Genomic DNA, 23,525 nt, shown 5'->3' with positions numbered 1-23,525 from the left:
AAATGTATCAAGATGACTGCAAAGGAGAGTAAATAGCTGCTATTTCTGCCTAAAGGGACTCCACAGAGAGAGCCTTCTAGACATTTGGTGGAACAGCCTGAGAACCTTAATTGAGGGGATACGCCTGTCTTCTACTAGGTTTGTTTAACCTACATTACACATTTTTTAACAAACAAATTTTCTCTGGTGATAGAAAATTGGCTGTAAGCAGCTTCTCCTCCAACCTTGAAGTGACCTTAATAATTGTCCCAGTAGGCAATAGTTGTCATCCATCGTATTAATGGGACAAATCTCCTTCAGAGGCAATGTGTTCTACATGCTGCATTTCCCAAATGAGACTGATCTCTCTGATGCTCCAAAGCACTGTCCATGTGAGCTCAGTGTCAGATTTGCGCTCAAGCAGTAGCCCTAATGCCTATGGCCAGCTGACCTTAGTCATCACTCTATCTCTTAAAGCCTCAATATTTTTGATCTATATAATGTGATTATTCACTATACTGGGCTGAACCACAGGACTCTCCCATTCTTCTGCCATTTCTGACCTATCCTCCAAGTCCCTGCAAGGATAAGAGGGGATGGCACTTAAGTGCTCAGCTGTGTGTGACACGATAAACAGCTGATAAATACCGGCAGCAGCATCATTGTCATCTATGTGGTTTCAAGCTCCAGTTAGGGCTTCCCTGTCTCATTTAAACAGCCTCCGTCATCCTAGTTGACCTGCATTCCCATATGGTGACATTTCCAGAATGTAGCACAGCAGACTGCTACTCAAATTCTTCATGTCTTCTCAGCTGTTAAGGATCTCAGGGTACTTTCTGCAGAGACTGGAAATTAACACTGTAGACATTAGCTACGTGTACTTAAGTATCTCGACTGAGCCTCACATAATCCCTTTACCAAGGAAAATGGCAAGTACTTCTCAAGATGAGATAGGATGTTACTAAAATGAGCTGCATTTCAAGGGACAATGTGGGCTGCAGTCCAGTGGGTGGTAGACTGCAGCACCAGGATATAGCCCAAGTCCAATCCACTTCCTGTTGTTATGAATCAAGTTCCAATCCACTTCCTGTTTTTGTAAATAAAGTTTTATTGGAACACAGCCATACCTAGTCTGTACACATTGTCTGCGGCCACTCTGGCACTACCATGATCACACTCCACAAAGCACTCTACAGGGTCCAGAAGTTGAGAAACCAACCACCGGGCTCATAAAAACAAAACTTCTACTGTCTGATTCTTTACAGAAAAACTTTGCTGAGCCATGTCTGCCTGGTGCTTTAAGTGATCATTACCTGACCCCGCAATGAAATTTATAGTATTAGCTAGATGTAAAGACAGAACCTCAGCTTATCCAAGTACTGGTGGATGATCAGGTGTGGGGAAAAAGCAGCCTCAGAGAAACTGCATCCACTCTCCAGAGCTTGCTTTCCACTCTGCCCAGTTGGAGCTCTTTTTTGTGTGTCTCTTTAATTAACATGCACCCATTTGGTTTCATAAGATCTGACAGGAATAGCCGAACCCAAAATTTTGTTGAGAAATAAAAAGTGCTTCATTTACAAATGTCACAGTAGTTAGTTGACACATATTTTCATTTATTCCTCAACAGTCATGAATTTTCAGCAGCATCAAAAAGGTGAATCAAAAGTTTATGGTTTTTTTTTCTGGCAAATTTAATTACAAAGAAACTTCTAGTTAATTGAATAATTATCTTTCTCCAACTAAGATATGTTTTTTGAAAACATATAAGGCTGTCAAAAGTTCTTAAGCAGGCCTGGTGTGGTAGTGACTTGAGAGGCTGAGGCAGGAGGATCTCAAATTCAAAGCCAGACTCAGTAACTCAGCGAGTCCCCAAGCAACTAGTGAGACCCTGACTCAACATAAAAAATGAAAAGAGCTGGAGATGTTGCTCAGTGGTTAAGCACCACTAAATTCAGTGTCTAGTACATAAATAAATAAATAAATAAATAAATAAATAAATAAATAAATGAATAAGTTCTTTAGCAGTGTGACTCTTGTTGAGAGAAAACAGTAAGGCACCAGAGAAGTGAGAGGGCCAATAATTGGTTTGATTCCATGCTCAGCCCAGTCCCTGGTGCTAAGTCATGAAGTGAGGAAAATAATTTTTAAAAGGCAGAGGAAGGCGGTGCAGGGAGCACTGGGGTGTGCCAGGACATGTCCCTCTGCATCTCACTTATCCAAAGCAGGCTCTTCAAGAAACTCAGGTCCTCTGAAAACATGCCTGAAGCCAAGGGACACAGAGCCATGCCAGAGAACATGGAATCAAGCCATCTGCCCTGCAACAGAATCGTGAAGCGTCCCCGGGCTCACGGCTCTGCATGTATAACGAAGAGAAGAAGGAAATAAGAAACAATGCAAACCTACAGTCTAGTGCAGCGTACACTGAGGCATACCTCATTGTCGGGTACATTGCACTCATCTCCCCAGCAACACGTTAAAGCACAGGTGAGCATCCACTTTCTGTAGACTTGGAAAGGCCCGCCCACGGATGCTAGGTAGTTTACCCAGGGCCACAGAGCTAGTTAAGTGGTAGAGCTAGAACATAAAACTGATTCTCAGACCTGTGTCATTTCCACAATACCAGGGGTTGTGGATTGCTGGGCTGGGGTTAACATACTACTGCCCTTGAATCTGGCCCCCTAACTGTAAATAAAGTTTTATCAGAACGCAGCCATGTTCATCCATTGACAGACACATCGTTTGTGGATGCCTTCATGGTACACTGGCCAGCAGCACCAGAGATCTCATGGCCTGAAACTTCTAAAATACTTACTCTCTGGCTCTTTACAGAAGTTTACTGAGCCCCCAGCTCCACACTGCACTGCTTCAAGTTAGTATTTTGTTTAATTAAGGATGAGAATGTATGATTTAATTTAGAAATATTTTCTAAAGAATTACATATAAGATTTAGTACCTAAAGAATTAAATATCAAAAAGGCAAAACATTTGCTTATGAGAAAGTATTCCCCCTGATGTCTCCTGATACCCTAAAGATCTCACAATGTGATTTACTTTTCAGTGCCTTAACATGGAAAATGTATCGGATGGAGGAAAAATTAGCTTTCAGACTTCAACATTTCTTTAAAAAAAATCATAATGAAGATCTAGATTTCGAGCATTCATTACAGTTAAAATCTGACTTTGTTTTCTTTTCATTCTGTTTCATACTGTGTAGAACAGCAAAGAAACATGATCCCCTGTTAGGCAAACCAAAACAGATCTCTCATATTGAGCGAAGAATGATGCAGATATGTTGGCTAAAACATTATTCTTAAAATTGAGCAAGGGAGAAAAAGAAAGATTAATGTGTAATTCACACATTGGTCTTCAGAGTAATTTATCCCTCAAAATTTGGAATTGATTTATAGTTCACCCACTTCTATAAATGGATCGGAGACAGAAAATTTGAGAATATGCATCCAAGAATACTGTATCTGGGATTATTATGTTCAAGTTGTGAAAGTAATTTAGTAGAAAGTGAAAATAAACAACTTTGTTAAAGATTTTTCTCCTCAAACGCTTAAAGAGTCAGCAGAGAAAAACCTTAACCTTTTTTAAAAACAGAATTCTATATGATCTCCTAACTGAAAGGAAACCCGATTTCTTTGAATGATACTAGAGACAGAAAGTTAAGAAGAGAAATAAACCGAGAATCAAAAATGAAGTTCAAGAAACCTTCAGAGAAGCACACTTATTTTAACACCCAGCTCCTCTCAATGCCAATTAATTTAAATCAAAACCCGTGATCAATAATAAAAGTGCTGGCTGACAATAGGGACTCAAGAATGAACACCCCATAGTATTTGCCATCCCCAATTGTTAAAAGTACAAGAATTGGATCCAGGTGTCCACTTGGGGGCAGATCTGTGGAACTCAAAGTATAACACATTTTTAAAGAAGAACTATTTATGGAACACCAATTCTCAAAGCTGTTGAACTCCTCAAGGGCTTATTCAAAATGTGAACTTTCCAGTAAATGAAGGAGCTACAACTAAAGAGGAACCACACAAAAGCATCCTGAGAAGCCTGCTACTGTTTCCCAGCCTGCGGCAGAACATCCTGATAATCGGTCTGAGAGACTAGAAAGGGTCCCAGCTCTTCATGCTCTGAGGGATGCCTCTGCCAGCCAGGCAGGGTAGAGTCTGGCTCCTCTCCAGAATCACTGTTTAAACAAAAACATCCTTCAAAACTCAGTTTTGTGGGGACTTACCACAAGCTGTGGGGTGGAACTTTCCAGTAATGCCCAAAATAATTGGACCTGAGACACACTGGCTGACCACCACCACCACTGACTCTGGGGAGAACTGTCTAGAAGGAGGCTGAGGCTCCTGGGCTGACCACCCAGAAGGAGTGGAGAAGAACAAAATAACTGCATGAGAAGAAGTGGGCAGAGCAAGCAGGGCGACGGAGGAAGAGGAGAAAAGTCATGCTGGGACTCGAGCAAACACATGTCCTCCAGGCGCGACACAGCCCAGCCCATGAAGCGGCCCCACCAAAATGTAAACATGAAGCCCATCAGCTCCTAGTGTGCTAGCTACCTTCCACAGGAAACCAAGGAGAGGAGCGGACATGTTACGTGACACCACAGGGTGTAGTTAGAACTGCATTTAAACATTATTATTGAAAAAAAAATGGTTGAGTACCTAGAGATTAAAATGCCCTGACTTCATTTGAATCCTCATGTGAACAAACCAGGAGAGATGGAGGGAAGAATGGAGGGAGCGCGAGAGGGGCAAATATTTCATAGTGATTTTAAGACATAAAACTTGGGGTGATTTGTTACTCAGCAATACATAACCAACACAGAAATCCACACTGAAAATACATAGCAAGGTCTCCGGGAAGGCAGCGGGAGGATGGCTGCAGGGTAGGCTGCGTTTCCCACCATGTCTGCACATGCATCTCTTCCTCTTTCAGCCTGAGACGCAGAAGACACTGCCTGTCCACGCTTGGGCTGGAGCAGGCATGGAGGCGTCTGCATCGGGGCCCAACCCAGGGAAGCCTCGGCTTGTTCACACAGCTCTGAAATGGGATATCGAGTGGGGGCGTCCGTGTGGAATTTTGGTTTAAGGGTTTTTCCTCTCTTCAGTCCAACAGCACAAAAGAGATTGGGTTCTGAGCTGGCAGGCTTGCTTTCATTTGTCATTATGTTTTACACACAAGGAAATTTTAATGTCTAAAGATGGGAGGTGATGATAAGAATAGAGTTACACATGTTTTTCTGGCAGCCCAGTCACCAGCACTTAAATTCACTTCTGACAGTTCTCAGAATCTAAAGACCTACGAGTACAAAACTGTCATCTGCCTATCCAGGAGAGATTTCACGTTGGCAGGATTTCAGAAGGCAAATCGCTCGCTTTTGTATGCATATTTTCACCACCACAATATTTCTCTAAGCCTTGTACAATCCTGTACTCTCGAGAGACAGAGTGCTACAGCGTGTTCCAAAGGAAAAACTGCCCTTGTGCCTGAACCTACAAATGGAGAAAGTCAAAGTCATTTGATAAAATCTAGGATTACAGAAAAATGGTTGATAGCTCCCTCCAAGAAGAGTTTGGGCTTCATGATTACAAAAGGCACTTAATTCGCTGATTTCCAAACTACTTAATGGTTAAAAACTAATGGTCCCGTTAAGATGTGGAAGAAGATCCTATTATGTAACAGTTGGCTGTTTTCTAAAAGCTGCTCAGTGCCAGCGCAGGCTGACGCACGACCTGGAGGGAGCTGATCAGAGGCAGTGAATGTGAGCCCTGGCTGGAGCAGCAGGGTGTGGGAGAGCAGGGATCCCCAAGGGGCTGAAATCCTGCATCTGCGCCCAGCTGCCAAGTCCCCCTGGGAGAATCACTCATTTTCTTTGAGTCTCAGTTTCCATCCTATTTAAAATAAAAAAAAAATAGTGCCACGTGGTGGTCAAGAGGGTGCAAATGACCACATGGGCTCTTAGCCCCTCTACCAACCGCAGGCCTTTGAACGGCTTGTTCCTTCTAGCTTCCCTTTCCTCATGTGTACAATGGAGACAGTCACACCTTGCCCCCAAAGGATGGCTTCGAAAAGCAAATGAGAAAATGCATGCAAAACCTTCTTAGTGTGGGGCCCATAATAAGCCCCCAGTAAATGAGCTGGTACTTCTGCTGCAGCGCTTGTTAGAATTATTCCCTCCAAAATGACCACAGACGTGTGTGATTGCGGAGTCAGCCCTTAGCAATAAAACACTGCTTGCTGACAACGGAGATTATGACTTGTTTGCGGCTAACTTGGCTTCCAGTGGCCACCGCTCTCTTCCCAGAGCCCAGGAGAATGCCTGGGGCTTTGGAGGTGCTTACAAGTAGATAAATGAACGAGGAAGACTAAATGACCACTTGTCTTGAACTCCACTGCTATTCCCCATACCTGGCCTTCTCCAATCGCTCTGGCAAGGGGTAGCAGCTACCAGTTGCCATGCGCTACACAGGAGGCTCCCTGCTCAGATCCACTGACCAGCTGCGGGCTGTCACCTGCCTGTGCCTGTGAAGGCAGGACCAGCACTTGGAGAATGCTCTCAAAAATCCCCAACTCCGCATGGTACCAGAGCCCAAGGCTCAGGCCACTTGCTCACACTGAAAAGAGATGTGAAGAGCAAATTTTGTTACAGTCTAAAAGATGGAGCAAGACCCAGAAAGAGATGGACAGCCATGCAGGGTCAGTCCTTCTGAATACCATTTGTGGACCTGGTCTCTGACCCCTTCCTTCACACCTTTCATCTGCTTGGAGAAGAACGATAAAACGAATGTCCCCATCAGAGCCCAACCTATGGCCAGGTTGTCATGTATGGCAGCTCTCTGTGTCTAGCCCTGAGGGTGCGACCGTTGGCCCCATTTGTAGTATGATTCACTTAATCCTCGTATTTCCATCACCTCACTATAAATAAACCAAGTTATTTATTAATGCAATCTGAACCACTAATAAAAGAGAAATCTGTATTGTTGGCACTACACATAAGTCAACCATAAAAATAAACATTTGGAATCAAAATATTTTCATTAAAATGTACCTAGCCACTATTGCTTCTCTTAGCCTGGGGTCTGAGTCTTGGTCTCTCTCCTCTCCCCCTCCCTCACACCTTCCTTACCTCCCTCCTCTCTCACCTCTCCCTCTCTCTGTAGGAAATGGAAGTCAGCCTGTAAAGGCATCACAAATATGCGAGCCCATAACTAGGGCTTTCTCCTTCGGGCATTTTGAAAGACAGAAAAAGAATGAAAATTAAAAACAGGAGTAAGTTTCACCTTATTTTAGTCTATGTGTTTGGAGCCGTATGCACGCATCACATCAAATCATTGACGGCTTGCAAAATACATATCCCTCCTCTGCTCAATTTCCAGCCCCTGCAGTTCTGGGTAACTGAGTTTACTTGCTCCTGAATGCAATTCCAACATTTTTTTCCCTTGATTCTGAGATGCTATCCACTGAAAAGATGTCTATGACCAGGGTACATCTTACAACGGTACAGCTTTTACTAGCCACTTAACTAGTACTTTAATAGTGTCTTTTCCTTTTGTATCTGGGAAGCTGTCATTAGATTGATGACACGTCTCATAATGAGGGTGACTCAGAGTCAAGAAAATATGGGACACCTCAACAGGGCCAATATAAATGAGCCTCCTGTTTGGACATCAAGACAACACCAGGGTGTTCTCCCAATTGTGTTCATCTGATAAAGACATTACAATAGCCAGGAATTATGATCTATAACCCTCGGCTGGAACACTCACACGTTCTTGGCCTTGAACGCTTCAGCAAAATGCTGCACGCTGCGGAGCAGAGCGAGGTCCAGGGTCATTGCTTCTACCTTGGCTTTGTGCTGGAATGAGAGAAAATAAAAAGAAATGATAAATAACAGCAAGTTTAGTTCATGGTATCAAGTTACAGTAAATGTGCTATGGAACATGTCAGAATTCCCCTGTTTAATATTAGACGCCCAGAGAGAATATAAATCACTGGAATGAATGGAAGAACAAGGCTTTTACTGCCAAGTTCAGAGAACATGGGAGGCTGGAGTTGCACTGGGCCTCCCTCTGCACATTCAGGCAGGCTGGGAGCAGGATCTTTGCTCACTCCAACTCTTCCCAATCTACATTACAAAAGGCAATACCTTGAGGGGGACACCACCACCAAGCCTAGCTCAGGCAGAGATGCCATGGATGCCGTTTTAACCTTGAAAGTCACCTTCTAGGTACGGAAATGTTTCCAATAAGGCTGTACCAAAAATTCAAGATAACTCATGTATAGATAGAACAGAAAGAGGCAAGACTCCTATATTCCCATGGACTCTGACTGACCTAGGTCCCCAAGAGAAGCCCTGCTGAGTGACACAGAACACTCTACAGGCTGTGGGGCATTTTTTTAAATAGTAACGATGCTGACGATGGCTATCGTTTACTCAGGGCCTGCCATAGGCTGGGTGCTTGCACACATCTCATTTAGTCCTCAAAATGACTGAATTAGAGGCAACAGGTCCCCCATTTTATAGGGTAGCATCTTACAAGAGATCACAGAACTCAGAAGTCCGGCCCGAAAACCCAAGTTCCCTTGCAGCAAGAAGCCAGGACTGGAGACTCGGGCGCTGACACAGTCACCTTCCACTGGATACAGTCTTCCTGGCCATAACTCTGGAAGTTCCACCTCAGGGCTGCCCATCTGACCTGTCTTGTTAGTTTATGGGGAGTTTCTGACTATTAGGTCAGGATGACCTTTAGAGTGTGGCATTAAGTACCATTAATTCTTAGATCCAGCTCCTCCAAAGATGTGAAGTCAGGAATGTCAGGGTCATCTGCCTGTCCAGGTAAGAGCCCCATGAAACCAACAGTTAACTTGGGAATTTCAGTCTAGACTGTGATGCTCGACTACCTCTAATGCTACGGAACACGATGCGAACAGCACAGCTGAGGACATCCCCACCCTGACTGTCCTACTCGGGAGGGTGAAAGCTACGCTGGGTTTAGTGTATCTGCAGCCAGTTTATCTTGGCTGCGTAAGTCCTGGGCTCTAACCCAAGTCCTCAGCTTTCAACAGTCAACATCAGGCAGGGGCAGCTGGAGAGCCCACCAACTGTGGGCCATTTAACATTGCCAAGCCTCAGTTTCCTCACTGGTAAAAGACAAATAGGAATTTTCTGTTCAGAGATGTGAGGGTAAGGGCTAAGCAGCTCAGATCTTGTCTGGAAAACAGAAGATCGTTAATAAATTTAACTAGGAGGAGCAAAGACATCTGCTATGCCAAATCCTTGTCCTGATGCCACTTGGCAGTCAGCGGAGGTTTGGTGGGCTGCGGGTCAGAGGAGGAAATGATGTTATGACGTCCAAAGATCCTCCCCGTAGACCACACTGGACCGGACCACCAACTGTCTGTTAGATCCTGGAGGATCCAGGTCACTTTTACTAACTGAGTCCAGTTGTAGGGAGAGGTGATAAAAAGTGACTGAATGATTTCCCCAAATTCCAGAAGCATCTTGGTGCCGAAGGCAAGAGCGACCCACATGGATGCTAATTCCTGGTCTTGGTGCAAAGGTGGCAGATGCTCAGCTGTGCAGACTTCAGAAGGAAGCAAAGAAGCATCAGTGTGATGGAGGAAAGAGGAAATGCCAACACATGGGGGCATCAGAGTTTCCTAAGGTCAGAGTAAGAGAGCTGAGGGCTGAAGGGTCCTGCAGGGTGAGGCCACAACCCCACCTGATAGGGAAGGAAGAGGTCATCAGGACTCTTGGTGGCACCAAGTTAGGTCACACTCCTGTAGAGAGCTTGGGTCTCCAGATGAAGAGCAAAACCCAATCTTCTTTCTGAGTAACCAACATTTATCTAACCGATGACTAAAAATTAAATAAGCATAAGAGATTTTACATTCAATGGCTAAGTCCCCCCCCCCCAGAGATTACTGTGCCTCACAAACACTTAAATACTTGATGTGACATTCAAACTTAGCAAATAAAGTGGCCTTTTCCCCTTACCCAACCTCCTTGGGTCCCAGCTCACTTCCCTGGGAGCAGGAGAGCCAGAATCTTACAGAAACGTCAATGTATCACACATTCATGATGCTGTGGTGCAGGTGACAGAGACTGTCCCTCTTTGCCAATGCAGGCCACTTATTATAAAAACACATGTACATACTGCCCCCATAGTACAGGAAGAATGTCCCCAGGTGGTGACCCCAAAGCAACATTCCAAAGACGTGAAGCCAAGACCCAGGGGCCATACGTTCCTCTCACACATAACTTCCTGTGGCTAGGTTGTCTTTTGGCCTTCCCCCGGCTTCAAAATAAAGCACAGAGCTGCCACTACCCATACGAACAAAATCAGAACTTACACATCCAGGGGGAGCAAGGGGTCACAAGCTGCCAAGTAGTTCAACAGACTAATCCACCCACCGTGGGTTACGAGGCTCCTGGGGACAGTGGTTCAGGCGCACACACTATTATTCAGGTAATTCTTCTGCCCTGGGCATCAGGTTTCTTGTTTTTGCTGCTGGCCCCGAGAAACGCAGAGGAACTGAGCGGTACAGCATATCTGGGGGGACACGTGTAGCTTTCAGGATTAGGGTGTGTGTATGTGCTTGTGTGGGTGTGGTGTGGGGCTGCTCTTCTGACAGCCCAACAGTCAGCAGCTTTCTAGAAACATCTGCCAGGATACATGCTCTGAATGGGAATGCAGGGGCTCAGTTACCACAAACAGAACCATTTTTCAGTGGCAAACTGCTGGCTGTTAGGCGACGACAGGAGACCCAATTTGCCACTGTGAGATTTCCTGCCAACACCACTAGTGACAGGCCACAATTTGCTGTCTTGGTTTAACTCATGGACTTCTTGTTGGAACTAATGATAGACTCATAAGAAAAGGCCAAGTTGGCACAGCAAGTGTCCATGAACCCATTATCCAGCTTCCTTAACAGTGACATCTCACCTATTCCTGTATTCCTTTATGTTTCTCAGGGTCAGTGGCAAGTACATAATTAAAACTTGAAAATCGACACTGGCACAATTTATTAGACCTCTCTTATTACTAGGTTTTCACCAGGGTGGGCATGTATTCTTTTTTCTTCCCTTGTTTGGACTATCTTTGTGCATAATTCTGAGATATTTTGTCATGTGTATAGTTTAGCATAGCTATGAACACATTCCATGTACAGAACTGCTCTACCACCAAAAAATCCATGTCTTTCATTAACAAGAGTTACAATGAGCATGTGCAATCTGCAGCATGAAAAGTTCATGTCTTTTTTGGCCAGATCCTGTTCTCTGGATGGGCAAAACAAACACATAAAAACCCTCTTCGTAGCTTGGAATGGTCAACAAGATGTGGTCCATACTCAGCATGGTGAGGAAGGTCTTCTGTATCGATCAGGATGTGCTTCAATAAGGAGCAGGCCCAAAATTTCCATGCCTTGAAATAACCCAGGACTGTTGTCCTTCACATTCAACCCGAGTCAGAGGGCCATGCTTCTCATGTTAGCCAGAGATTCACTGGATAGAGCCTCCATCCTCTGTAACATCACCAGGCTCCACAGCAATGGGAAGAGAGCACAATGAACTGCACATGAAACCTCAAAGGCTTTCACCAGACAGTGACATCTGTCACTTCTAATCACATTTCACTGCAGAGAGTCACGCAGATGGGCCTATCCCCAAGAAGGTGCAACCCTCCACACACCCAGAAGGAAAAGGAAAAGCGCACAGTGGGCAACAGTGATGACTAACCCCTCCCATGACTCGACTTACCCCTTTCTCCCCAGGCTTATTTCAGGCCACTTCCTGCTTCAGACTCAGATTAATTTTAGGGGAAAAAAAAAACCTTAGAAAAGACAGATGAACTTGGACATACAAAAAGTACCTAAAATCCCACCACCCTAAAATAAACTGCTAGCTTTCTCTATACCCTCCCTTCCCTTGCCCTCCACTCACCTGTCCATCTACCTACCTTTGTTTATCACAGAGAACTTTCCTACCTACCTGTACATCTACCTACCTTTGTTTATCACAGAGAACTTCAGGCTGAGAGTTCTAAACCTTGAAACGCTATAAAATGCCTCCCTCACCTTTCTTCAAACCTCACCAGCTCACAAACTTAACATCTCAGGCAAATTAGAAATGTCAAATTATTGGAACTTAGGAATTCAGATACTACTGCCCATCATTTTAGAACCAACCGCAGAGGTGGCCTCCCATGCATTAAGTGTCAGGGTCCCTGCAGTTCAGAAGCCTGCCTGTCCCTAACACCCAGGGCTCTCCAGAAAGATACCAACGAGTGACCACATACTTCTCCTACTTCCCTGGGACATAGGGGCACTTGATGGTGGCACAGTTGGTTGACACCTTCAATACTCCAAGTCTTCCTCATCTGGTCTTTATTAAATTTTAAAACTCCCCTCAGTGATTCCAGGATCTATAAAAGCAGATTTGAAGGGGTTGCTTCTTGTTGTCACACAGCAGGGAAACTTAACGTCATTTTATGACTGAAAATTAGCCACACGCAACTCAGATGTGATTCTGCCTAAAACCAAAGGAGCCACATGGGGAGTATGCAGTATTTCACCAAGAAGTAGGGAGATGTAGTTTTACCAGAGCTGCTAGAGCCAGGCTGACCTGGAGACACAGCACATGGTCCACGGCTCTGACAACATCTCGTCAAGGAAGCTCTGGGCCTTAGCTGCCTACTGTAAGAACAGGTGTAACGCTATTAGCCTCGCACAGTCAAAGGTAGGGTGCAGACAAGAGGACTCAGTGAATGCTTAATATTTTGAAGACCACTGCTAAAATATAATGCCCATTGTTTTTCACTGATACAGCATATTAGGAATTGCAGATCTCTCCTGCTAATTTTATAAAATTAACATAACTAGCTCAGAGAAAGATTCAATAGTGCCTCTGTGAAGGATGATACATGATCCCAAAGCAGGCTGAAGAAAGCTTACTGAATCCCCTTGTTCCAAATTCAAGTTTTGAACCCCAGAAGTGTCAATTAAGGTCATGGGCTCAGGCCAGACTGCCAGGGTCTGGAGACGTTCCAGCACTTGCAGCTGGGCAAGTCACTTCTCCTTCCACATTCAGTTTTCTCCTCTGTAAAATGGGGACCATCACAGTAGTTGCCTTACCTGGAAATGAAGTAATGTGTGACCACTGGGAGCAGCACCTGGCACCTGAGAGCTCTGTGCCACTGTCATCTAAGCTCGGCATCGCCATCTGTATGCACAAAGAACAGCTTCACTCTTCCCAGGCTGACTGGGCCACACCTGGCCAGTGGGGAGCCATCTCAGAGCACCACCCAGGAGTCCACCCCCGGAGCAACGGCCTAGCCCTAAGACAACCCGAGGACGGCAGTCACGCTCACCCACCCTTTCACAGACGGAAAAGCTCAAGTTCATAAAGCTCTTTATCAAATAACCACCGGCAGAGCCACGGTTCCAATACTCATGACTTTAATTGCTGCTCTGCGTTCCACAATGCTCTTCTTTCAGACCAGCCCTCCTTGCCCCTCAGAGACCCTCAGGGCAGCTAAGGCCAATTCCAGAGGAAATGGCCCAATCTGCTCAGGCTCATGCAGAGGGCAGCGTGCTCTCTGCTCTTGCTCATCTATAAGGGGCACGACACTCCCAAGAGCAAGCTCATCCATCTGTGCATTTACTAGCTCTGCCCCCAAAGGGAAGTGCACTTCCCATGGGTTCCAGTTCCTTTACCTCTATTTCCCCAGGACCGCCACACAGCAGAGCAAACACCTCACGCACTTCGTCAACTTACCAACGATAGGAGGTCAAGGGGTACTACTCCATACAAAGAGGCCTTCCGGAAAATGATAGAAATAAGTCCAGAGATCAAATCTATTTTTTCTAAAAGCAATCATTACTTTAAGTCATCATTGATTATAATTTGCCTGTGAATTAGTTGTGTGTGGGGATGTGCTGTCTCCACTATACCATCTCCCCTCATTCTGAGCCAGGTACCTAGTCTGGGAATGGAGCCACTGGGTGCAAGGGACAAGGCTGGGTGAACTCAGTGCATGCTTCAGCCCACTCTCCCCTGCCTCCTGGGCTTTGCAGGCTCTAGGAGGCTCGACCAAGGGTCCCTCCGCATACCTGACACATCGAGAGGCATGCAGCAGCAGCTCTTGGTCACCATGTGTGGAAGGTGTCATCACTGAGAGGCTCAAAAAGAAGGGGCACATCTGTACATACATATGTTGGAGGCAGGAGTATGGAGAAACCCAGAGGCACTGTATGGGCGCACACAACCCAGCCTCCAAAAGACACAGGAAAGTCTTACAGCCTTTGGGGTCTTGATATCTGCACTGCAGTGAAGGACTTACCGTCCCTGGGACGTGGGAGTTCTGTAGTGCTGTCTCAAGGTGCCCATCTATAGGGGTTGACGGCTGTGCTTCCCACTCTTACACTTATCAAAAAGCTCATCTCCAGATCCCCCTAACAGAAACCCTTGTTCACATGTACTCAGTGATAATAAAAGCAGCAAAAACTAACGAGCACCCAATAACAGGCTTGTTACTATTTTTCCTTTCGCAATAATCTGAAAAATCTTTTGAACCATATACAACTTTCCCCCATTTTACAGATGAGAAAACGGAGGCTGAGAGAATTTAAAGTGACAGGTGGTGGGAAGACACAGTTGTGCAACTGAGATGTTACCAGCTCTCAAGTTCCTGCCATCACGGGAATGCCAAATTGAACTGTACCCTGTCCTCGTATCCAACACATAGCCAAGAAGCTGCAAAGAAATTAATACCATCTGTATATTCTTATTTGTGTCTATTTTATATCATATTTATTTTATACACTTAGAATTTACAAGAGAAGCGTTAGTGCTAAAAGAAAAAAATGGAACTATGGCAATAATCTACATCCAGAGCTGATTGCTAATGGCATCCTGCAAATTCTAATCCAATGGACCCTAATTGCATTATGCTGATGTGTCTCCTCCACTTTCCACACTCCGAGTCCTGATTTTACATTCTGAAACCTTAAATAGGAGTTGTCACATTTACAACAGCAAGAGACACTGGTGCTGAGCACATTATTGACGTGACGTTATTCACTGAGCTATAATAGAGATCTAACTAAACTGGCTTAATAATTCATCAATATCCTATGTGGGACTTCATAACACTAATTTCTCCAGTACTACTAAAGTAATGTTAATGTTAGCAAAAGATGGCGCATCTTTACTGGGAAACGCTGAGGAGAGAGGTGCTTGTGTTGATTGTGAATCTTGTGTCTCTCAGTAGGAAGAACCCAAGACAGCATCAGATGGAGCCACATGGGGAGTTTTCCCAAGCCTGGCTGAGCCTATTGATCAAATCTGTGCACTAATAAATGGTTTTTCTGATAGGATACCTAGGGAAAGGAATGGCTTGATAGTCTCTTTCCTGGCTCTACACATTTCACTAGTCTGCACATCATTTTGCCTTTAATAAGAAAATACTCTTAGAGAAGACTACACATTTTGAAGTTGGGAACCACACCAAAATGATCTTTGGCACAGTCCTGGACTTTTCTTGAAGTCTTGAAGGCCAGAGGCTGAGTCTGTCATTCCCAACCTTGAAATCTACCATTTAAGTATGGACTCTCACTCCTGGACTCCCCCCCATACCACACCTCCCCCTGCCAAAATACGCAAACAGCCTGGTAAGAGAATACTGACAACTCTTTATTACCAGCCAAAAATTTTGCCTTGTGTTGCTGCAACTCAATTTATAAAATAACTGTATCAATATCTATAGGTAATTGTGAGGCTATTGAAGGAGAAATTACACCAGATAACAGCTTATTTAATTTGGTATGTGAGTTACGAGCCATGTAAAGCAAAACTATTAAAAATGCTTAGACAGTAATTGGCCATATTTTGCACTCTGGATAAAAAATGCTTATCTTGCCAGAAACTAACAGGAGAGTGAAAATATTCCAAAACCTTCCAATTTTCCTCCATGCAATGTATTCACATTGCAGCTTAAAAACAGTTTAAAGGACAGTGAATGGCGCGGGAGTTTGGCAGTCAACACAATTGTGCGTTTATGCCTTGCCGTTGAAGGGAGAGTCTTTCTTCGTGGTGAATTTTTCATTCTAATGTAAGTGATGATTTACGTTAACTATAGGTAAAGCATGGTTACATTTTCCTGAAGGATTGCAGGCAAGTAAAGAGCAGTACAATAAGTTGAAGCGTAAAAGCTTTCTCTGTCATAATATTTATTATAATGGCATATAAAATAGCTGAAATAAATAATAGATGACGAAAGGTAAATTCATATGATAAAGAATCCTTCAGCATGCACCATTACTCTTGACTGTTCTAGTTTTATACACAGTTGAGGACTCTTAATAAACATGCCCTATATCTTAGGTAAGTACTGGAAACATCAAAGATGTGCTTAAAAGGCGACATAGTGGACAACAGCTAATTTACTGTATAATTACAGTGTCGACTGGAACAGTCTATATATTTTGCATATTTAATAGCTGCAATCTTGATGAAACTTGTTAAGCATCGGAACCCCCTACATTTGGGGAAGTTGCTGAGAAAAGGAAAAAAAAAACATCAATCAGTGCCACACCCCACCCCTCAGAATCAGAAAGAGAAGCACAGCTCCAAACAGAGAGATCTGGGGCTGGTGATGATCTCATGGCCCTTCAACAGGAAATTGGTAGATCTGTAGCAATGCCTCAAGGTGCCCATCTATGGGGGTTGATGGCTGTGCTTCCCACTTTGACACTTATCAAAGAGCCCATTTCCAGATCCAGAAAAAGAAGACATGTCTGCTCTGCTCTAGAAGACTTTGTTCTCCATTTGATGAACCCAGGACATTGGAAAGATCCTCAAGGGCAGGGATTCATTGCAACCCTTGGAAAGGAGAGAACCACACACTGACTGCCCCATGTGAGCCACATCAACCTGCAGGGTTCACAGCCAGGGCCACTGTACACCCAATGGATACCTGACAATGTCTGGGGTATTCTGGGTGGTTGCAATTTGGCAGAGGCAGGCACTGGCATTGAGCGCTTCAGGGCCCCAGTGTCCACAGCGCTGAGGGTACCGTGTAAGTTTGGCGAGAGGAATCTGCATTGGCCCTATGTGATCTTTGGCTATTTAAACTTACCTTGGGTGGAACTGATTAAACTGGTGCATTGAAGAAAGGACAAATAATGCAGAAGTAGATAATGAATAAAGTGCAAACATCTCCCAAGTCCCACTTCCCCCAGGATTAGCAGGGCAACATGGGTCAATTCCACAATACCTGTACAGGAACGCACTGGGCAACTCTTCCTGCACCGCTGTCGCTCATGTGGGGCACAAGCTGGCTTTTCTCAATTCATGTGTGATAGGCTACATTTAAACAGAGCCCTCTTCCTGTTCTTTTGAACAATTGTGTCCAGCCCTTTGTCAGAGTGTCCAATCATTATTTAAAAAAAAAAAAAAAAAAAGAACTGCCCCACATCCTTCAATGGCCTTGGGAGTTTTTAGTTGAATTCTTGAAGTCTTAACCTCCTCATCTATCAAACTACAGACTGCAGAACCCCCTCCCATCTGGCGTTACTGTGAAGCCCCAAAGATAACAGCACCTTTGGGAAGCTACAGGAAGAACTGTGGGACCTGAAAGTGTCAGCTACTGTTTGTGTCATGATTGTGTTCCCTTTTGTTGTGTTTGTGTTGTGATTGTGTTCCTTTGTGTTGTGTGCAGGATTTCTGCCAGTAAAAGCAGTGCTGCAGCACACATACTTTGCAGTAGGTGAGTTTTTCTTAAAGGATGAATCCCTGAAAGTAGACTTGCCAGGTCAAGGAGCAGCCACATTTTAAATTTTGATAGATTTTTGCTGGAGACCTTCCAAAAAGGCGATGCCAACTTCCATTCCTAAGAACACTGCAAGAGGGACTCCGAAAGGAACCCAAACCACCAATAATTCACGTGGACATTGACAGTAAATTAAAATGCATAGTTTTAAAACATCTCTGTGGGAATACCCGATACAAGATGTGTGGCACAGAGGTGGTTTCCAAGACAGATTTGCTCTAGAAAGGGGATGGAGGGTCATTCAACATACCACCAGACATGGGACAAAGGCATGAGAAGAAATAAAAGTGGGCTGGTAACATTAGTAGCAGCAATTTCCCACAAGCCACTTGGAAGTCCAGGCATTTCCCCAGAGCACCTGCTTCCTGTTAGTTGGCCACACTGTATGCTGACAGACATGAACTCAGCATGCAGAGCATGCAGTAAGCATGTAATAGCACACATCATGCTGGAAGAGTGACTCTGACAGCCATGGTCGAGTTATGGATGTATCCAAAGACAGAAACTTTCCTAAGGATCTGCAGAAGAAGGGCAGAAAACCCAGCAGATAAACTAGAAAAGATCTGACGCACGCTTCAGAAAGAAACAGGGCTTCCTGCTTAAAACTGCATCTGCCTGGCAGCCTCTCAAGAGCTCGCAGAGAAACACTGACAAAAGACAGAAGATGGGAACGCAAGACACACGCAGAGGAGGGGCCACAGCCAGGTGACCTCCAAACCTTCGGAATCTTTCAGACTAGCCACAGGGCCAGATAAATGACACTTACAAAGGAACCAGAGAAGGATGGGAATGGCAGGAACAAGGGGGATTTGTTTTATGGGAGGGAGGATTCCACTGAGTCATTAAATCACATATGGTCTTGTTCTGTTGATTAGAATGACAGACACACTGAAGAACTGTGTAAGAGGTTTACATATAGATGTTCAACCTCCATGAGTAACTGAAAATAGGAGGGAGGGAAGGAGGGAAGAAGGGAGGGAGGGATGGATCCATTCTAGAAGCACAGGATAAATATAAAAGTATGTGTGGAGTGCCTGAGATACAAAGAAACTCAATCCATCTAAAAATACGTCAAAATTTTTAAGAAGAAAAAAGTTGATAAAAAAATAAAATACAGAAATGAGCATAAATGGATCGGTCATCACAAGAAATGGAAATGAATTTAAAGTCACACATTAAAAGGTAGAAAGCAACAGGCTGTAATTTTAAAATGGTTCTATGCTTATGAAACACCACAGATACAGCAGCTATCGGAGCCATCACGGCCACACAGTGTGGAGCTGTTAAGAAGAGGTGACTGCTCAGAAGCCAGCGTCTCTGTCATGGGACATCTGCCTTTTCCACTAAAAGTCTTGAGCAGCAGAGTGTGTAACTCCTGGGCTAGTCCTCTCGTGAGCTGGGTTTCCCATACTCCTCCTCCCCCTCCTCCCATAAAAGAACACAGGTTATGATGAGCTCCTAGGGGTTTGGAGCCCCTCTAAGACTGGAACCTGGATACCTTACTCACCAAATGGACTAAAGAAACCCACCGATCAGAGACTTGTGTGGATCCCTATCAAATGAGGAAAGGCCCTGGTGAAACCCTTCCCTCTCTTAACCTGAAGGACAGATCTGATGCCTACAGGCCAGAAGCTCTGGGGAGTTAGAGTGTCAGGGGGTGTTGGCCGCTCCTTGCCTCTGACAAGATAATAAAAGACAGAGATGTGCTCAGGGAAGAATCGTCCAGGTGGCGAGCAGAAATGAAAGCTAGAACATTGTTTAGCTGAAGAAGTGAATAGATTCCAGAGCCCAAGCAGCGTAACAGAAGCCTAGAACACTTTTTGAGAGACAATCACCATGATCACCCACAATGACCCCAGAGTTGATTCAGATAATCCAACCCAGTAGCATGCGTCAGATGAATGGTGCTGCTTTCCAACCCAAGGCCATTATTCCAGAAAGTCCCATGGTAATTGTTATTGAGAGAGACAACAAATTAGAAAACTAAAGCCACTCAACCCTACCTAGGAATAAGCAAGGTTTGACACATGGGCTAACAGCACAGACACGGCCCCTAGCAGCCCCTACTATAAGTGAGAAACTATATTGAAAAAAATATATGAGTTGTACTTTGAAAGCCTATAATTGTATAAAAACCTCTGCGCTGCAACCTTGAATCAGCAGGAAGTGGCTAAGGGTTTCCACACCCTGATAGGATGCACCCTGGACCTTGATGGACAGGAAGCTTCCCTCCATGGAGCAGATGTAGTTGCTCCCTGGGCAGCTGCCTCACCTAGAGCTTCCCCTCATTCCCTTCCCAGCAGGGTCTGCGGCCCTGCTCCGCCTCTTCGCCACCTGTGCTGTACACCACAGCAGTGGGGGCCCAGCTGCAGACAGACTGCCTTTCTGATTGTCAGAAGATCATAAGGAACCCCCCATGAGCATGGAGAAGGCCCTGGTTGCAGAGAACTCGGTAACCCTGCCACTGGGTGAAGAGTTATTCTGTTCTGTATGTGGGAAGGAGGAAGCCAAAGTGTACTGAGTCTCCACATGTGAGGACAGTACCAGAGACTACCAGCTATTCACCAAAACCCTGGGCCTTATTCTCTGCCAGATTCATCATGGAGTCTCCCTCACAATTAGCCACAGCCATAGAACTTTGAGCTGGCCAATGGAATGTCTAGGAAGCGTCCACCCCTCCAAGGCCTGGCCCACAAAACCCCACATGCTCACTCCCCACAGCCCACTCCTAGTTCCAGGCAACCAGGAGCCCAACAACACTTCATCTAATCTAGGAATTAACTAGCCCTGTGTCAAGTACTGAAATATTCGGAAACACTAACCAGTAGCTCACATTGCCTAACTAACATTAACATGCACAACCAAAACAAACACTGAAAGTTTGAAGACAACAGGGACAAGAAAAATACTAGGAACTTCTTAAAGCAGAAGAGCTAATGGAGCAGTGTTAAATAAAATTTTAGGTAAAAACAAAAATATTATAACATGGAAAGGGATACTACATGATGGGAGAAACCATTTGGCAAAAAGATAAAACAATCATGAACTTGCAAGTATCAAACAAGCCTGGAGCCCAGATGAGCTTGGGGATCTTCCATGAGCTTAGGCATCCATGATAGAAACAAGATGAGCCACAAAAGAAGAATAAATACTCAGATCAGTGGTTAACACTGCCTACATGACAGAACCCAACACTTTTCAGTTAGAGCCTTGAAATTAATCAAGAGAGGATCACAAAGGCAATGTTGACATAATTCAAATACTCATCACTACAGAGATCACATTTCCTTACTAAGATCCAGCTAAATTGGAAACTGAAAATGTAAGATTTTTGCACAGATAACACAATATGGGAATTTTAGCCACACAGTGGCACATGTCTGTGATCCCAGAGGCTGGGGAGTCTGAGGCAGGAGGATCATGAATTCAAAACCAGACTCAGCAACTCAGCAAAGCCTTAAGCAACTCAGCAAGACCCCGTCTCTAAATAAAATATTAAAAAGGACTGGGGAGGTTGCTGAGTGATTAATTGTCCCTGAGTTTAATCCCTGGGACTAACAATAACAACAACAATAACAACAAAAAGTGGAAACATTACACCTGTTTTTTGTGAGTCAAGAGCTAGGAGCAGAAGCAGAAGAAAGTCTCTGAGTATCAAAGTTTCACATTTGGCTAAAACCTGCCAGGTGGAGGCACAGATGCTGCACAGCTGATCAGCAATCCACACTCTTATCCTTAGGAGAGACCATGAGATGGAGAAACTGTGAGGTCTCATGCTCTAATAATGACAACTGGATTTAACTTACATTATGAAGGGCAGGCAAAAGAAAAAAAAAAAACTGAAGAGGTCCCAAGTTCAATCCCCAATGACAAAAACAACAACAATAACAAAATCAAACAAGAGAGAAAGAGTAAACCAAGAGAGAAAGGAAGTAAAGACGAGAGGAATATAGAAAGACCTACGAATCTCAAGAGAATGAACTGCCCTCTGACATGATCTGCCTCCAGAAACAAATTAATTTCAGATAAAACTGACCATCTCCAGCAGGATGTGTGTTTAAAAGAAAAAGCAGCAGGGGGAAAAGGTAGGTAGGCTGAGAAGGAATAGAAAGGGGCTAGTTTAAAAGGATTGCCAATAGCACAGACACACAATCAGAAGGACCCCCGAGGAATTAAAACCCACACTGAGGAGGGTGGAGAGGAGAATTCACCCCAAAGAAAACAGGCAGTTATGAGAGAACTGAAGGTTTCTCCCAGAAAACATAGAAGACAAAAGATACAAAAATTAGACAACAACACAACTGTCTCCTGAGAATTGTAGATACACAGAAACATCAAAAAAGATGTAAAAATTAAAGAAGAAACATGGTAGACCCAGCTGAAATACCCAGAGTATGACTTCAGACCTTTCCTCTATTTTTGCTTATCCCAAAGTAAACATCATTTTGAAGTTGATGTTCATCCAAGTTGATAATGTGAACGATGATGGCCGATTGTCCAACAGTCCTAACTACCCATCAGCTCTGTTCCAAACATGTTTACCTAAGGATTCACTTAGGCCCCAGGACCACTGGGTAACAGTATCATCCTGCCTTGCCCAGGAGGGAGCTGAGGCATGGGGAGTTAGAACCCTGCTGGGATTGTAGAGATCCCAGACTTTGGACCACTGCACTGGCTAATTCTATCAGCCCCATATCAAAGCCTTTACCATATACATGTACAAAGGTAAATAACATCTTGCTTTGCTTTTTACACCTTGTGTTTCACTGGATTTCTGAATCTGCTTGTTAATGCTCCCCAGCAATCCATGCTCGGACAGACATTTGCCTCTTTGAGCTTTGTCCAGCCCAGCAGGGGCACCTATGCAGACGGCTCAAGCCAGGTGGGCTGCCATCTTCCTCAGCATGTGCCAAACTGGCTGAAATCCAACAGCTGGTTTTCACCACTTCATTATTCAATTCATGGTTTTGATTCCTATCTGTGTCACCTGGAGAACGTCTTCCACTAATGTGTCACAGGCTTAGTGGAAGGCATGTCTTGAGCCCTTGCAAGTTTTACCTGTGGCTTCACACATGAAATTCACATCTCAATGTGAAACTTCCAGAGTCTCAGTGTTTTCGTTGTAATTTTTTCACCATCTTCTGGTTCTGCCCGTGACAGAGGAGAAATGCACCATCTTCATGTGAATTGCTGGGAATCTCATCCAGTACAGTGAGTCTGGCAAACGGGAGCTGTTACTCTGCTAATGTGCTATGTCACTGTGAACGAATCCCAAGTTTGATGGGAAAATAAACTCTTTAGAAAATAAAGAAATGATAGACAAAGGAAGAAAGGAAGGGAGGAAGGGGTGAGGAGGGAAGGCAAGACTGAGGAGGAGGAGGGCAGGAAGGTGGGCAGGGTGGGACAGGAGGACCAGGGAGGTCTCCTGGGCTGTCTAATTGCTGAACAAGGACAGCTTCAGGAAATGACTTCAAAACAGGAGCAGAGGGAAGGGGAGTCTGTGAGGAGCAGCACAGAGAGGCCAACACTGGCGTGTGGTTTCAGAACAGTGAGGGACATGCCATCGCCCAGGGTGGGGAGGGAGCTGGCTTGAGCGTCTGCACATGGCCTCCTGCATCTCTGGCTTGCTCTGAAGTCTCCCCGCTGTGGCCAAGTGGGATGAATGGCTCATGTCACGCAATTCTGTTAAAAGCC

The 23,525-nt window shown here is 44.6% G+C and overlaps 1 protein-coding gene across 6 annotated transcripts in view; it reads right to left on the bottom strand.

Annotated features, from left to right (window-relative positions):
• WWOX (WW domain containing oxidoreductase) overlaps positions 1-23,525 on the bottom strand; it is a gene marked incomplete at both ends in the record, with an annotated part of 882,099 nt that overhangs the window by 648,035 nt on the left and 210,539 nt on the right. For all 6 annotated transcript variants that reach the window (XM_081274221.1, XM_081274218.1, XM_081274219.1 and 3 more), the window contains one exon: positions 7,767-7,855. In XM_081274221.1, coding sequence (XP_081130347.1) covers positions 7,767-7,855 — 89 coding nt within the window. The remainder of the gene's footprint in view (positions 1-7,766; positions 7,856-23,525) is intronic.

The sequence above is a fragment of the Spermophilus citellus genome, assembly GCF_964194105.1.
Source record: "Spermophilus citellus genome assembly, chromosome: 18".
In the NCBI taxonomy this organism is placed as follows: Eukaryota; Metazoa; Chordata; class Mammalia; order Rodentia; family Sciuridae; genus Spermophilus; species Spermophilus citellus.
This window is presented reverse-complemented; position numbering and strand designations above follow the sequence as displayed.